Consider the following 17,109-nt stretch of genomic DNA (forward strand, 5'->3'; position numbering starts at 1 on the left):
TTTGTATCTTGAGTTAACTTCTCAAATATAAAAGCCGTTCTTTATAAAAATGGATCACTGCAAGGTCTTATGAACTCCTTTGGCTTCCAGCGTTGAAGGCATACTATGCAGGATTTGTCAGTTGGTGTTTGCAAACACAGCATTCAAAGTTGGCTCCTCTTCCTCAGCAACACCAGAGCGACAGAGAGCGAGAGAGAGAGCAGCGATGGTTGAGCGAGCTAGAGAGTGAGTGGCGCTGGCGAGAACAAAGCCGTTAATCCGATAAATAAAATGTTATTTTCTGATTGTTTCACAGCGATTACATTCTAAAGCACACAAAAAACACACCCACACCTCCGCAAAACCCTGCAGGAAGGTGCCGCTTTGCTGGATTTTGTGTGAATGCAGCTTCATCCTGTCCGCTGTGGCCTCTCTGCTCTGCATGTGTGTAGCTCAGTCCTGCCCTCGGTCAAGCAGACACACACACCTGCAGCTCTTTATACATCCATGAGACAGAGAGCAAAGCAGAGCAGAGAAGAGACAGCCATGTAACCTGGTCGCTACGCTACAAGTCCAGACCTCACACCCTGCACACTGTTATTGGCTGGCGGCTACACACCCACTGCCCAAAGGCATCCAGAACACAGCAAAATAATAAGGAAATATAGGCAGAGTCTCTGCAGATAAATACACAGCCACACACTTCTAGTGGGTCATAAATGATGATTGAGAGGGATTATTTTTGTACAAGTCTATATATTGTTTTTTAGGAAAATCCTGCATAGTAAGCCATTTTCAAGAGTAATTTTTTTTTTTTTAGTATTTTTGCCTTAATTAATAGGAATCAAACCACAGATGTTGTATTAATATAGTGTGCATCTTAACTTCTGCAGTTTTATTCACCAGCACAGCCCTTTTAAATGCTGTTGTCCACAAATCTTTCCCTCATTTCAAAATAAATGATTCAATTGAACCCTGAGCAAGTACTACTTTTTTGGGTAAGACAATCTGACCAGAAACTAGCTACCTCAGCATACATTAGTAATGCATTCCTATGGCGGTGGCACAGATGAAAGCATGTTTTTCTGATCACCAATGTGGTGATCCTCAATACTAGATCCATGACAACATACCCCAACTATATACACCTAGAATTACAAGACAATACGTTCTCGAGTCGTCCTCTCCAACAGCATGATGTAACAAAGTGTGTGAACTGTATATATTTTGTGTCTCTGCTGCTATCCACAGGCACCATCTTCCACACAGACGACTGATACTGCACCAGTACATGACAGGACTGGGCCCTGATCGCTATCTTCTCTTGACACCCTGAACTCACATATCCAACACATGCACGTGCACACACACACACACACACACAGCCAAGTTACAGTAAATCTCCCACCTCAGCTGATAAAGGATTCTGGGATGAGTTATGGCGAAGTGATCCTGAGCTTTATGGCTTTTGGTATGTGAGGAGAATGTTATTATAGGGGGGGGACATGTACAGACAGAATATGACCATGGACATACTGTACCCATAGCGATGACTTGAAAGATACTCTTAAGCTTAAAGCTTGTAGCTGGTTAGATGGATGGTTATCTTAATCTGAAGTCAACAGAAACTAGATGTCTTTCTGTCAACAAATTCTGTTTACAAAGACAATCTTCCTTAAATCCTCTTTCAAGACGTGCATAGACGTGTGTGTGATAGTTTTGTTTTGTTCAAGTCAAACTCCTCTGCTGCTCAATAACCAAATGTGTAAATGTGTTAACTAAACATGTCATGGCCTTGAACAGAGTGTATATACTGTAAGTGTCCTGCAGACTCACCGTCCTGCTCTCCTCCCTGCTGACGTTGGAGGGATTGAGGTCTTGGATGACCAGACACTGCTGCTCCATGTCAAAGCTCCACAGCCACTGACCGGGTTGCTTCCCACGAGCACACTCTGACTGCAACACACATCTGCAGGGGAAACATCCAGGCTGCACTGTTACATCATGTAAAGTGTATTTAATATGAGCTGAAGTCGGGCTCTCCATCTCTGTCTCTCTCACTCTACATAACGTTTACTATCAAATTAAACTATGAAAATGACTTTCAGGATATCCTGCTGGTCCATAAATCATACTGAGATTGTAAAACTGCACAGCAACTCCTTCCTGGACTGTTAACTTGTCTGCTTTCCACTCCAGTTGGACTAAAAACAACACAACCTAATGTAAGGAATGTGTGAAACAGAAGTTCAACAAAAAAATAAAACAGGACTTAGAAAGACAAGCAACAAGGAGACAAGGAAATGTAAGCAGGAGGAAAATGAACAGAGGAGTAAACAAGGAAAGAGAGGAGGGGAAAGATCCAGGTGAGAGGGAGGTGGGAGGCCAGGTGGTGAGGTAGAGGAGAGAGGAGAGGGGAGGAGACACAGATGGGATGCAGGGGTAGATTTCTTTCATCACACTCAAACACAACCCCACCAGAGCAAACATGACTTGGCAAAAACACTTAAAAAACTAACAAGTGTGTCAGCAGCTTTCTCGTCCACTGACACTTCACAACATGTCAGCACTGAACATTTTTGTAAAATTTATGGTGGTTTGTACTTTAAAATTCTTATAAACAGAGCAGAACAGAACAAGAAGCAGTCAGTACTGGTTTTAATAAAGCTCATCATGTAAAACTTAGTATGAGAATATGTTACATGTAGCAAAACTTATAGACACTGCTATGTACAAACTTAGTTTTTTGACTTTACAACTCTACTTGTGCTACAGTACATTTTAGCATTTTCCATTATCCAGTAAGTGTCACTTGAGGCCACAGCGGCTGCTCTTCAGCAGAGGTTTAACAGGCTCACTTTTAACATGAAGTGTTGCACTGTGGTGTTCAGTATACAGGCATAATGCATCTGTCACTTGAAGGGGAACGCCACAGACTTTACACATCAGCGTGTGTTTCCAGGTGTTGGGGAGGACTACTGCATATGTATAAAAAGTGGTACAAAGCCTTTTGTGTGTCTAGAGGGAGCTGTGTGAAATCTGATCAATTGTCAGTGTAAATTGGGGCTGAAGTTTGAAAATGAAACAAATCTGAGGGTGTGGAGTTAGAAAGAAGTGAGGTTAGCAGCTCCAGGCTACATTAGCCGCTACTAGCATAACAAACCCAAATGCCTGACTGAACTGTCTGCAGTCAAGGTGCATTGTGGGCAATAGGTGCCAGGTTTGGAAGAATGCATGGACAGTTTTTTTAAAGTTGAGAATCTGACAATGTTACTCAGTTTCCCTCCTGGAGGATTAATAAAGTATTCTGTATCATATTGTATCGTAATGTTATGGGAGTGCCATGCTAACCTCTGCGAGGTACTCAGTTAACAGTAACAATGGAATTTAATAATATTTCACTATTATCAGTATTAGCAGCTTTATTCATGATAGTGTGTCTCTCAGAAATGATACTTTTCATTTGTTTCAACTGAAGGAGAGCTTAGCTGTACCAAAAGTCATGTCTTCAAATTGTTCATTTTGTCAAATGAACCTAAACATATTCAAATTACACTGAGATGACTGCTGTAACCAGCCAATGTTTCATATTTTGGTCTTGATAAATGATCATTTATCAATTATCAATCACACTCAATTATGAGAATTGTCACAGATTCATTTGCTGATCAACTACTTGATTCATGGACTAAGTAATCCCCCTGCTACAATAGATGAGTGCATTTCTAAGACTGGAGTTTCCTGCTGGTGTGTATCTCACCTTCCCTCCAGGACACACCAGCCACAGTAAGGGTCGTGGGCCAGCAGGCAGGAGTGGCAGTCTGGGTGTTGCTGGCATTCAGCCACTGGCCTCTTCTGCAGCTGGAATCAGACAACACAATAATGTTCAGTCGTGCAAACCATCCACACTAAGCTCCTAGAAATCTGATTAAAAAGAATAGATGGCCCACTTTTCCAAGTGGAACAATGCAAAATGAAAATATGGTCATTAGAATAATCCCAACTACAGACTGCCTCAGTGGAAGGCAGAGAATTGAGGACAGGAACAAGAGTGTCTAAAAAATTTCTCTTTTGCTTTATTTCTACAACACAGGAAGGCGGTGTTGAGGGAAAAAAGCATGAAAAGAAGCTGAAAGTGAGTACTTGCTGTCTGATGTGTGTGCGTGTATGTGTGTATACCATGTTAGGCGTCATGATGAAGAGATGCTCTTCTTTCTGGTCCAGGATGAGGTCTGAGCTGATGGCTGTGTTCTGCTGTATGGTGATGATGGAGTACTCCTCCACCTCGCCATTTGGCCCCAGGAACACCTGTGGAAACCAACACACACACACACACACACACACACACAAAGACAAATGGTATTATTATGTATCAATTCAACAGACATCAACAGACTGCTGAAAATAAATACGCACTGTGCTACAACTGAAAATGTAAATGTTTTAAAAATGTCCTTCTGTTAAGCCTTCATTTTAATTCACAACGTAAAAAATAGACCATTCATTATTTTTCTTTCCTGCATATTACATAACACCATTATGGCATATTTTAAAAGGATTTACCCACACATGCTATAATAAGAATTTCATTTGACTAGTTATACAATTGACAGCTCTAGAATAATCTAGTAAGAGAACCTTGTGTAGGGATTGTAGCTATTATGTCCAAAATCAAAAACTTTGATGCTTAAAGGTACCCTGTCGTGTTTTCCTGTAATAAATAAATAAATAAATAAATAAATTCTGTTTACATTCAGTGTCACTCACCGAAGCACACTGTGTGCATCCTTGAGGTCTAAAAAACATGTTGAAAGCATTTCCTTCCTCATAAAACACTTAAAATGATTGAAACCTGCATTGTTTACATCTGTGGGAGCACACTATAAAAACATTGCTCCATAGTGCTACTAGTGGTCAAAAAATCTCCACAAGGTACCTTTAACTTTTAAGCAAACAAGACTGAGATGTCCTAAAAATGCTACGGATGAACTCGTATTTGAAAAAAAAGGGAAGTAGTTCTAGGAAACTCTAACAAACAATGTGAATAATTGAAATGTTATCCTGTTACCTTATAGGATTATAACATGTTGCTGTATACTGCATGTGTACAACCAAACAGCTGTTAAAAGATGCTGTGTTTATGCACACAACCACAAAAAAAACAACAACACAAGAATAAAGTGATAAAATAAAGAAATATATCCAGATTAGAAAATCTGCAGCACAGATGGTGAGACAAAGAGATGTCTGACAGCATCAAAAAAAATCCAAGCTGGATAGTCGGAGCTATTAAAATAAATAGCTAGACAACATTACGAGGCCTTGCTGTGCACTCTGCTGGCTGGCTGTTAAAAGTCCAGAGCTGCTGTAGTGTGGGTTAATATAAGAGGGCAGCCTGACCGACTGCTCCACATCAGCCTTTGGATGTTATTTACAGGAGCATGAAAATCAGCTTCATTCCATCTAATATCATTAGTGAGATGTTTCACTGCAAGAGTAACAAAGACAGCAATCATGCTAATGGGAAAATCCAGCACAGGTCAGGAGGAGAAGTGTGGATTCTCTGATCTGCCCTGTGAATTCATACCAGTGTGTGTGTGTGTATAGTAGTAGTAGTAGTAGTAGTAGTAGTAGTAGTAGTAGTAGTAGTAGTAGTAGTGGTAGTAGTAGTAGTAGTAGTAGTAGTAGTTGTAGTAGTAGACACTGGAAGATCTGATGAATATGATACAGTGATACAGGCCAGGATGTCTCCCTGATGCCGGGATAATCCGATCCTCCAGGTATGTGGAGGATTTGAGTTCAGCTATGCAATCCAACACTCTTTGATCCCACAGTTCCTCAAAGACTGACTGTTCCAGCTTTAACAACTGTCCATCCAGCCTTCACTTCATTAATGAGGCTACACAACACAAGGAGCAACAGAGTAAATGACATACCTCTCTTCAAAGAAGTAAAGCAAGAGGAGATGGAGATCCACACCCAAAGCTTCTTCTTTCAGTGAACACAATTACACAAAAACATTGAATAAAATATAACAAACATGTGACAGGAGGAGTTGGAAATGTCAGAAAGTTCAACTGAACGGTGCTTAACAACCATTGCATGCTTTCTGCTGCACAAAACTGCTTTCTTCTAATGTTACGCACTGCGCTGACCTCAACAAAACAAACATTTAGAGATGGAATCTTAACTGGTCAGCAGCATGTCTTTAAGCAGCACATCTTTATAAGACTGGTGAGGTTTCAGGAATCACACTGGCTCCTGTGTCTTGATGCAAGTGTAATTTCATTTAGCTCTCTTGTTTTTCCCAGAAGCTACAATTAACCAATCACTGCACACCATGTTCATCTGCCAAGGGGCTGAGGTCATCATCACTAGGAAGTGGAGGGGGGGAACAATATGTCGCTATCTAAACATAACATTACATTCTCCTGTCTAAACCTATACACACAACAAGGTCAATTAAACGTCAGGGAGCATGATATGAACCCAGTGATGCCAAAGTGACTAAAACATCATCACATACCTATCAGAGCCCACCAGGCTGGTATGTCAGCTGGTGTCAGTATCAGCATGTATGTCAGCATATAAATAACAAGAAACTGAAGTAAAGAAATGCCAAAAATATGTCACCATTTTATAGTTTGTCCACCAGAGAGTAGTGACAACTTTATTTTTCACCTGTAAAAACAAGCAGCTGGTACATTCCTGATGGTTTTTCATCTGTAAAATGTCCCACTCAGTATGTATCTTAGACACAGTAACAACAACAAAACATCTAAGGGATGTTAGGTGAAAAAAAAAGGACAGTTGGCTGATTGTTATCCAAAGTTTGGATGGAAGATAAAGCTAAAGATAAAGAAGTAAGTTTACTTCCCACTAAAGGAAATAACGGTTGCTGACCGGACAGAGAAAAACAGACAGGAAGCTCCATGATTTATTATGAGAACAAGACATCACAGCTAAACTCTGAGCGCAGAGCTGGTTTAATCAGCTGGGAAATGAACTGCTGAGTGTCTGAAGTGACTGAACAACAACAAGTATAGAGGCCAGTGTGTTACACGATGTAAAGCATCAACACAGTTCTGGAAATAAATGATTCTAATAGACGCCGTCCTGCCTCACAGCTAGAACTGCTCATCCATCGTCAGTAATTACACATAATGCAGGGAAATAAATGCTTTTAATTACTCTGTTTGTTCATGAATGAGTGGATGTTCTAGATGCCATTCATATATCCAAACATTCAAGTACTGTATGTCTCCATTAAAATCACATTTACAGCAGTTACATTCATTTCTATGATCAGCATGAATCCTCCAGAGTGAAAAATAAAGCTTGTTTAGATAATGCTTTTGCATTGTGGTGTTAAAGGCAATTACCTTCATTATGAATAAAATATAAAAGATAATTCACTTTACAATGAGAAAGAGAAAAGCAGCAAACATTTCTCACATTTGAGAGACTGGAACTAGAGTCGGTATTTTCACTTGTTGATCTATGAATCAATTGATGATTTCACCTCGAGTGGTGAGTAAATTGTTCATCTTAAGATAAACCTCTTTGAGGTTTTTGTGTGTGTGCTTTGTCACTTTCTTTCATTCATGAAAACTACTTGACGTGAACACAGATGCGTTTGAATATTGATCAGCGAAACATGTATATTTCAAAATAAGACTATGATCGAATTTGTTTGTCCCAATTGATCAATTTGCTAAAAAAAATACTTCTTATTGTTCAGGCGGTAATGATAACAGCCACTAGAGGGCATGGCTTAACTTTGAGTGAGTGAATGATTGAGTGACAGAATGAATGAATGAACAACTGTGCTCTGCTGATATCTTATCCTCAGAGAGGAACTGACAGGATTTATGGGCTTACTTGTATCTCAGAAACGTTATTTTAAAAAAGTGTTCTTGTTTCTTGAGAAGTTTGTTTGGGAAGATCTTTCTCCACCAGGACACAATGAAGAATGAATGAAGCTGGTAGCATTTAAATCACAGTTATACTGTATGTACAGTATATTAGCCAAATCATTAAGGCTGCTACCAACATGAATTGAAATGTTCATCGTTGGTAGCTGCAGTCAGGAGGACATAGACTGACAATGTGTCCATTAACGACACTGACATTGACACTGTCTGCTGTTTTGAGCAATAACTCCACATCATTCTGAATGAGACTCTCTGTTAGGAAGTGCACGTGTCTACCAGTCAGAGATGACTGTGCACAAATAAATTATGGAGCTCCGTTAGCTGGTCACAGTGATGTATGGCTCGAGGTTTAGCTGGCACTGTGTGACGTAACCTTGTAAAAATACGTTAATGGCTGCCATTGTGCTAATTCTGCTTGTGCAGGGGGCCTCAACCGCAAGCCATTGAGAAAAAAAATGACACAAAGAGCCAACTGTGTGCAGGCGAGCTCACGATCTGTAAACTCCTGATATCAAGGGGCCTCCTTACAACTCAGTGCTCCAATGATCCTCTATCTGATACTGGTCCTTAGTCCAGTATTACATGTTATTAATAACCTAAATAGATATATGTAACACATAAACTATGCTTTGTGATTAACAAGACGAACAGCATGAAAAAAACTGCTTTCATACTTCCCAACACATAAACCACTGACATGTCCTACTAATCGCATATGCCTGTTATCCCCGTCCCTTTTCTCCCATTTTCTATCCACAACAGGCCATTCCTTGAGTCTTCTTGTGTCTGACCGAGCTTCACCCTGACCTCCATTTGAACCAACAGAAACGCTTCCATACTTGACCCCACCGTGACTCAACTGGGATCCCTGCATTTAAGCACTACACCTTCTTAATCAAACTGACAGCCTGCTGAGCGTAACGTCATTTCAGAGGAGTTTCACATGATCCGGCTGTCCGGCCCAGCACTTCTTACTGTTTACTGTGGCTGAATGAGACCAACACTTCTGTTGAGTGGCACCCACCGACAGCAGGGAGGGACATCTCCTTTATACATAGCAGACTGAGTCTCTGTTATACAAGACGTTATATTTCACTACTTCCTATCCTCTACCCTGGCACTGACAAAAGGATATATAACAGCAATTTAATTCAACACCACCACAAACTACAGACTCCGAGACAAAAAAATGAATCAACACTGTGTCAACAAAAATTGAATATGATAAGCTTCATAAAAATGTAGAGTATTTTGTGGGTCTTTGGTATTGGATTAAAATAACATCATCATAAGCCTATCTCTCCCACAATTTGCAATAACAATGTCGCAGGGTCACATTCCTCAAGAGTTGCAGCCACTCAAGCCTCAAGTCAAGCCTAATAATCAACCCTAGATCTAAACTTCATTATAACTCATTCAAAAGCCTTGTTCTTAGTCTTTCACACCCAACCTGAAAACAACCCTCCTGGCCTGACTGGTCCTGACTCTGAATTTTTATCTGAATTCTCAGAGTTTTAATCAAACTTAGTCCTTAGTACAGATACAGTAATTATAGTAGGTGACTTTAATATTCATGTGGGCATCGATAATGATAGCCTTAGCACTGTGTTTATCTCATTATTTGACTCAACTGGCTTCTCTCAGAGTGTAAATAAACCCACTCACTGTCTTAAACACACCCTCAATCTTGTTCTGATATATGGCATCAAAATTGAACATTTAATAGTTTTTCCACAAAATTCTATTTTATCAGACCATTACTTAATAACTTTTGAATTCCTATTACTGGACTACATGGCATTAGGCAAAATGTATTCACTAGATTTCTATTTGATAGTGCTGAAGCTAAATTTAAGGAAGCGATTCTATCAGCATTTAATTCAACGCCATGTCTTAATACCACAGAGGACTCTTATGCTAATTTTAGTCCCTCCCAAGCTGATCATCTTGTTGATAGTGCCGCAGGGTCACTGCGAATGACACTCGACTCCATCGTCCCTTTAAAAAGGAAGATAATAAAACGTAAGAGGTTATCTCCATGGTATAACTCCCAAACCCGCAAATTAAAGCAAACATCGTGCAAGGATTTGGTGTTCCAACAAACTAGAAGAATCTCGCTTAGTCTGACAAGAAACATAAAAGAAGGCCCTCTGTAATGCCAGAGCCGCCTATTACTAGAAGAGAATAAAATCAGTCCCAGGTTCCTTTTCAGCACTTTGGCCAACATGACAAAGAAATTCTAACTATTAGAGACAAAACTCATCACCTCCTGCCCTCAACAGGCACCGATTTATCCCCAAACACAGGAACCCCTGACACAGCTGTAAAACCTGATATATATTTAGACCGTTTTCTCCAATCGACCTTCCCTAACTAACTTCAACAGATTCTTCATCCAAACCAACAACCTGTCTCTTATACCCCATCATAACTAGGCTGCCTAAGGAAGCCTTGCCCTTAGTTAGCACTTCTTTACTAGATATGATCAATCTGTCTTTAGTAACAGGCTATGTACCACGGTCCTTTAAAGTAGCTGTAATTAAACCTCTTCTTAAGAAGCCTACTCTTGATTCAGGTGTTTTAGCCAACTATAGTTCTATATCTAATCTTCCCTTTCTCTCTAAGATCCTTGAGAAAGCTGTCTCTAATCAGTTATGTGACTTTCTACATAACAATAGTTTATTTGAGGATTTTCAGTCAGGATTTAGAGCTCATCATAGCACAGAGACAGCACTGGTGAAAGTTACAAATGATCTCCTAACTGCATTGGAAAAACGACTTTTCTCTGTACTTGTCTTGTTAGATCTTAGTGCTGCATTTGACACCTTTTACCATCACATTCTATTACAGAAACTGGAACATTTAATTGGCATTAAAGGAGCCTAAATCCTATTTATCAGATCGATTTCAGGTTGTACATGTTAATGTTCCTCCATGCACGCAAAAGTTAGACATGGTGCTCCACAAGGTTCTGTGCTTGGACCGAAACTATTCACCTTATATATGCTTCCTTTAGGTAATATTATTAGGATCACTCCATAAATTTTCATTGTTGTGCAGATGATACTCAACTATATTTATCAATGAAGCCAGATGAAACCAATCCATTAACTAAACTCCAAGCATGCCTTAAGGACATAAAGACCTGGATGACCTGCAATTTTCTGCAACTTAACTCAGACAAAACTGAAGTTATTGTGCTTGGCCCTAAACACCTTAGAAACACATTATCTAATGATATAGCTACTCTGGATGGTATTACCCTGGCCTCCAGCACAACTGTAAGGAATCTGGTTATCTTTGATCAGGATATGTCCTTTAACTCCCACATAAAACAAGTTTCAGGGACTGCCCTTTTCACCTACGTAATATTGCAAAAATCAGGCACATCTTGTCTCAAAAAGATGCAGAAAAACTAGTTCATGCATTTGTTACTTCTTGGCTGGATTATTGCAATTCCTTATTATCAGGCTGCCCTAACAAGTCTCTAAAGACTCTCCAATGGTCCTGAATGCAGCTGCACGTGTACTGACAAAAGCTAGGAAAATATATCATATTTCTCCTAATTTAGCTTCTCTGCACTGGCTTCCTGTAAAATCCAGAATAGAATTTAAAATCCTTCTCCTCACCTACAAAGCCCTTAATGGTCAGGCACCATCATATCTTAAAGAGCTCATAGTACCCTATTACCCCACTAGAACACTGCGCTCCCAGAATGCAGGCTTACTGGTGGTTCCTTGAGTCTCCGAAAGTAGAATGGGAGACAGAGCCTTCAGCTATCAGGCTCCTCTCCTGTGGAACCATCTTCTAGTTTGGGTCTGGGGTGCAGACACCCTCTCTATGTTTAAGAGTAGGCTTAAAACTTTCCTTTTTGATAAAGCTTATAGTCAGGGCCGGCCTAAGCTCGCCTTGGACCAGCCCCTAGTTCTGCTGCTATAGGCCTAGACTGCCGGGGGACTTCCCATGATGCATTGAGCTCCTCTCTCCTCCTCCTCCTCCTCTCCATCTGTACACATTCATGTACCATTAGTGGCAGCTGTGGCTCAGGAGGTAGAGTGTGTTGTCCACTATTCGGAAGATCAGCGGTTCGATCCATCGGGGGTGTGTGTGTGTATGTGTGTGTGTGAATGATTAAATATTCCTCCTGATGAGCAGGCACCTTGCATGGCAGCCCTGCCATCAGCATATGAATGTGTGTGTGAATGGGTGAATGTAGTATAATGTAGTGTAAAGCGCTTTGAGAGGGTGGAAGAAGTGTCCTTGGGCAAGATACTGAACCCCAAATTGCTCCCGGAGGCTGTGCTATCGGTGTGTGTGTGTGTGTGTGTGTGTGTGTGTGTGTGTGTGTGTGTGTGTGTGTGAATGATTAAAAATACCTCCTGATGAGCAGGCACTTTGTATGGCAGCCCTTCCATCAGCATATGAATGTGTGTGTGAATGGGTGAATGTAGTATAATGTAGTGTAAAGTGCTTTGAATGGGTGGAAGACTAGAAAGACACTATATAAATGCAGTCCATTTACCATTAATGCACGTTACTAACTTAGCATCTTCCCCACAGTTTTGTGCTTTCTCGTCCAGCTGTGGACCGACTGCTGATCAGCTTGATGCACACCACTATCATTATTAGTCATATTTCTATTATTGTTGTTATTGTTATTATTGTTGTTGTTGTTGCTGTGCTTCTCTGTGTCCCTCTCTCTCCCCTCTCCTCCTCTGTCTTTCTCTCTCAACCCAACCGCTCAAGGCAGATGGCCTCCCACCTAGAATCTGGTTCTGCTCAAGGTTTCTTCCCGTTAAAGGGGAGTTTTTCCTTGCTCACGGGGGAATGTTGGGTCTCTGTAAAGTCAAGAGTACAGTCTTGACCTGCTCTATGTGAAAAGTGCCCAGAGATAACGTCTTTTGTGATTTGGCGCTATATAAATAAAATTGACTTGACTATTGGCAGCCATGTAGCTGAATAAACACCATATGGCCAAAATTATGTGGACACCCCTCTTCGTCTGAAGCTGTTTTTCCCGGTTTGGACTAGGCCCCTTAGGCACAATGAAGGGAGGTATTCATGCTACAGCATACAATTATATTTTAGACAATAGTCTGTGTGCCAACCCCGTACAGAAATGGTTTCGCTAATTTGGTGTGAATGAGCTTGACTGGCTTGTACAGAGCCCTGACCTCAACTCCATCCAACACCTTCAGGATGAACTGGAACACAGACTGTGAGCCAGATCTTATCAACCAAAAATCAGTGTTGGACCTCACTAATGTAGAGTGGCAGCGAATCCCTGCAGCCAGGTTCCAACATCTGGTGATTAATGCCCATGGTTTTGGAATGATATGTTCAACTATAATACATGGATGTAATGTTTGCTTGTCCAGATACTTTGGCCTATGTAGAGTATTATGTGTAATATCAGTAATATCAGCTTTCAGATGCCAAGACAGATGGGAGATGCATGTAACTAGGTATATTTCCTTAATCACCATATTAATTACCATATTAACCTGAATATACTATAAGACAACCCTGATTGTAAGACCACTTGTAAGACCTCCCCTTTTCCATCACTATTTCTGGAAAAAGATAAGGAACACTTTGAATAAAACATAGAGGGCAGACACCATTCAATATCTTTTAAACGTGTAGGAATGAGAAGAAAAAGAAAAATATAACCAACAATTATATCAAACTACAGTCCTCTGGCCTTTCATGTTATATGCTATAATTTTAAAGAGAATCAGTATTAACACAGCATGCTTAGTCTTTTTGAGCTACTCATCGTGACATTTTGTGATTCCAGTAACTCTGAGCAGCTTGACAGATAATCTGATCCCTGGTCAGTTTCTGCAGTAAATTCCTTGCAGTTAAATCAAGTCCATACTAAAATCTGGTTTATCGTGAGCATTAATTCAAATGTGAGAAAGCAAAAATCAGTAGCAGCTGAGACTGGATTACCAACCAAGCAAAGTGGGTAACTAGCTACACTGACTTAATGACACCAGATTTTAAAACTTGTGCCATATATGCTTGTTTTCAAATCTTTTTAATATCAATGGCTGAGTGGTCTCAGAGCACCAGAGGCACTGGTTTTCCAGGGATACACTGATGTTATCAGCTGTGTATGTGCTCGTCATTTACTGGGTAAGTGAAGTTAGTATACTGGGACAATCAAAATCTTGCATATGCAAGTGCATTCCTTTAACAACAAGATGGAAACAACTCCAGATGCAGGAGGAAGGACTCTCTGCTCCTGAGATTATTTCTGGAGCGCTCAATTGAGCCTGCCTGCCTCCGCACACTGAGTGAGACTATTTTAAACCTCCACTAGTTGGCAAGAGAATAGAGAGCAGTCGGCGTTTTGAGGTGAATGGAAAAAAGTGTTGAACTGAATGTTTGCTGGATTGACTACCACGCCTGTGCAGGGACAGATATTACAGTTCAGTGAGAAAAACCCAGCACATGTTACCCAAATAGGGTCTGAACTCAAAGTAATGACACAAGTCGTTGAGTATGCCAGACTATTACATCAGATTTCCAGCAGTAACACAATGTCTGCATAATATCACAAGCAGCAAACACAAAGCCCACCTTGTTAGTGCTTTTCTGTGCATGTGCATCTGTGTGACAAACCCACCAGAATGCAAACTGACAACCTGTCTGTGCATGCCCTAACATCTGTGACGGTGTGTTACCTTGTGCAGGTTGCCTTTGGAGTCTCCCAGGAAGGCGATGGTATGTCCTGCCCTCATGCTGACAGACACAGCAGTGAGACGGGCGGACGGGCTGTCCAATATCGTCTCTGCTTCCACGGCGACCCGGCTGGCCATGGGGCTGGGAGTGTGGTCAGAGCCACAGGGGTAGGCGTCCAGAGTGTTCTACCAAAGGGGATAGAGGAGAGAGGAAAATCAGTGTATGGTGACTGCAACATGTCATGTTCAATTCACATGAAGATTAGGTACACATAATAAATAACACACATTATAATGCTCATGAAATGTAAACTATACTGCTTGTTTTGTGCAAAAATAAACTCTTCGCATGATTTATGATCATTTCTCAGCAAGTTATCAAAAATACAACAGCAGTGTTGCCATAGTGCTTAGTAAAATCCCAGCAGGATTTATCGTAGAGGGGTTGAGTTTTTGGGACAAACCATTGCAGGAATCCAGTGACTTGTACGCTCTGTGCGTTAAAGCTTACAGGAGGTTTGTTTTTGCTTCCACAGTTTGGCAGTGGAAAGTCTTTGCTCTGGCGGCAGGGTTGTTGTTTTTTGTTCCGGGCAATTTATTTTTCCAAGAGAACATTTGAAAGCAGGGTCACTGCTTCATCATTGGTAATCCGAACAATAGGAAATGGAGGCAATGAACCTGAGAGCTCTGCCTGTTGAAGGCTACTTGTCTTGATGGATTGCATGCAATTGGCTGGTTTGTTGTTATGAATGGACTCCTTATTTGGCCAGCGCTTAAGAAATAGAGAGGTTTTTTTTTTCATCACAAAGACACAACTCAACTGCAGTATGACCTAAATATATCCCTGATTTCACCACTGTACCAAACTTGAAACTTAGTTGTAATAACATAGCTAAACTGTGTCCAAACAACTATATATAGGCCTCACTGAGTATTGATTAAGTTAACCATGGGGAGTGAAGGACAGTTTAGACAGCCTGTTTTGTCCACATCATGGGAACCCAACCATTAGAGGAAAACAAGCAGGGATGACTGAATGCTAAGAATAGCCCCAAACTACATTAAGACTTCTGAAATAGTTATGAAGTTATGACGTCCAGTCTAGGAACATGGCCTGGAAGCTTAAAGGCTGGCATGTCGCTAACAGCCCTGGCTGATGTGAGCCTGTGATTACACTGTAATGACACATGCTGACGAGCGCAGTACAAACTGCAATCATCTGGACATTTAGCCATAAATACTGAGGCCAGTAATAACCATGAAGGGGGGGGATAACAAGAAAAGATTGCTAAAGTTGCATTTTGACCACTAATGTTTGGTAGGAGTCCTGCATCTTGATCATCAATAACAAAGTGTGTCCCTGACAGCTTAGACTTCACTTGAGACTCCATCCTTGTCTGCTGCTACAGATGGACTGTCCTGGCAAATGGTAAATGGTACATGAACTGCATTTATATAGCGCCTTTCTAGTCTTCTGACATAGTGCTCCATACTTCATGCCAACATTCACCCATTCACACACACATTCATACACTGATGGCAGAGGCTGCCATGTAAAGTGCCAACCTGCTGATTAGAAGGAGTTTCTACTGCTCATTCACACACACACACACTGACACACCGATGGCACAGCTTTCAGGAGCAATTTGGGGTTCAGCATCTTGCCCAAGGACACTTTGACATGCGGACTGGAGGAGCCAGGGATCGAACCGCCAATCTTCTCATAAGTAGATGACCCGCTCTACCTCTGAGCCACAGCCACCCACAAGCCACAGCCGAAAAGACTGAACAGGGATGAAGGCTGATTGAGATTTGACATCTTAATTACACCAGCTCCCTCAACACTGTCCCGCTCTTGCTTTCAGCTTTCTTTTTTCTTATACTTCCTATCCAGGAATGGTGAGTGTTTCCATTCACCATCACTTTCATTTTGGTTTTGCCTTTTTTTTCAGTTATGTTTAATTCATAGTTATTTTGTTTATATTCTGCATAGTTAATATTAAGTCAGAAGCCGTGAAGTGTTTATTTGTAGTTAATTTAGTTATTGTGATTTGTCCACCCCTCGTGTCTGTTAGATGGTTTGACCGGTCATTAGTAAGGTCAGTTTTGTCTTTGTTGAGATCAGTTCTGCTGAGTTGAAACAAAACACCTGCATCCTGTGCCTTGCTGCTCAGTCCTGAACAGGGTGGAACTGGGACGGACACTTTTTGCTTCCAATTTCCTGCATCTGTATCCCTGAGTCTCTTATTCTCTTTCTCCTTCAGAGCCTGGTCTCTGCCTGGTGTGTCTTCATCTGTCCTTGTCAGGCCTTGTTAAAACATTACCCTCAACCCCACCCCTCTAAGTACGCCTAATGCCACCGATCGATCCCTCTCTGACCAGCAATTCTATTCAATTACACTGCCCACGCTACCTTTCCCCCTCCAGCTAATCTGTTGTGTGCGGCTGCACAGGTTGAGGGGTCAGCCTGTTCTCCATCCTCAACACATGAGGATGTGATAATAGAG

General features: G+C 41.1%; 1 protein-coding gene across 3 annotated transcripts in view; it reads right to left on the reverse strand.

Moving 5' to 3' along the window:
* plxnb1b (plexin b1b) overlaps positions 1–17,109 on the reverse strand; it is a 116,610-nt gene that overhangs the window by 22,840 nt on the left and 76,661 nt on the right. For all 3 annotated transcript variants that reach the window (XM_067588448.1, XM_067588446.1, XM_067588447.1), the window contains 4 exons: positions 14,606–14,788; positions 4,159–4,287; positions 3,740–3,840; positions 1,816–1,948 (listed from right to left, as the gene is read on the reverse strand). In XM_067588448.1, the coding sequence (XP_067444549.1) occupies positions 1,816–1,948; positions 3,740–3,840; positions 4,159–4,287; positions 14,606–14,788 (546 nt within the window). The remainder of the gene's footprint in view (positions 1–1,815; positions 1,949–3,739; positions 3,841–4,158; positions 4,288–14,605; positions 14,789–17,109) is intronic.

The sequence above is a fragment of the Thunnus thynnus genome, chromosome 4 (assembly GCF_963924715.1).
Source record: "Thunnus thynnus chromosome 4, fThuThy2.1, whole genome shotgun sequence".
NCBI classification, from domain to species: Eukaryota; Metazoa; Chordata; class Actinopteri; order Scombriformes; family Scombridae; genus Thunnus; species Thunnus thynnus.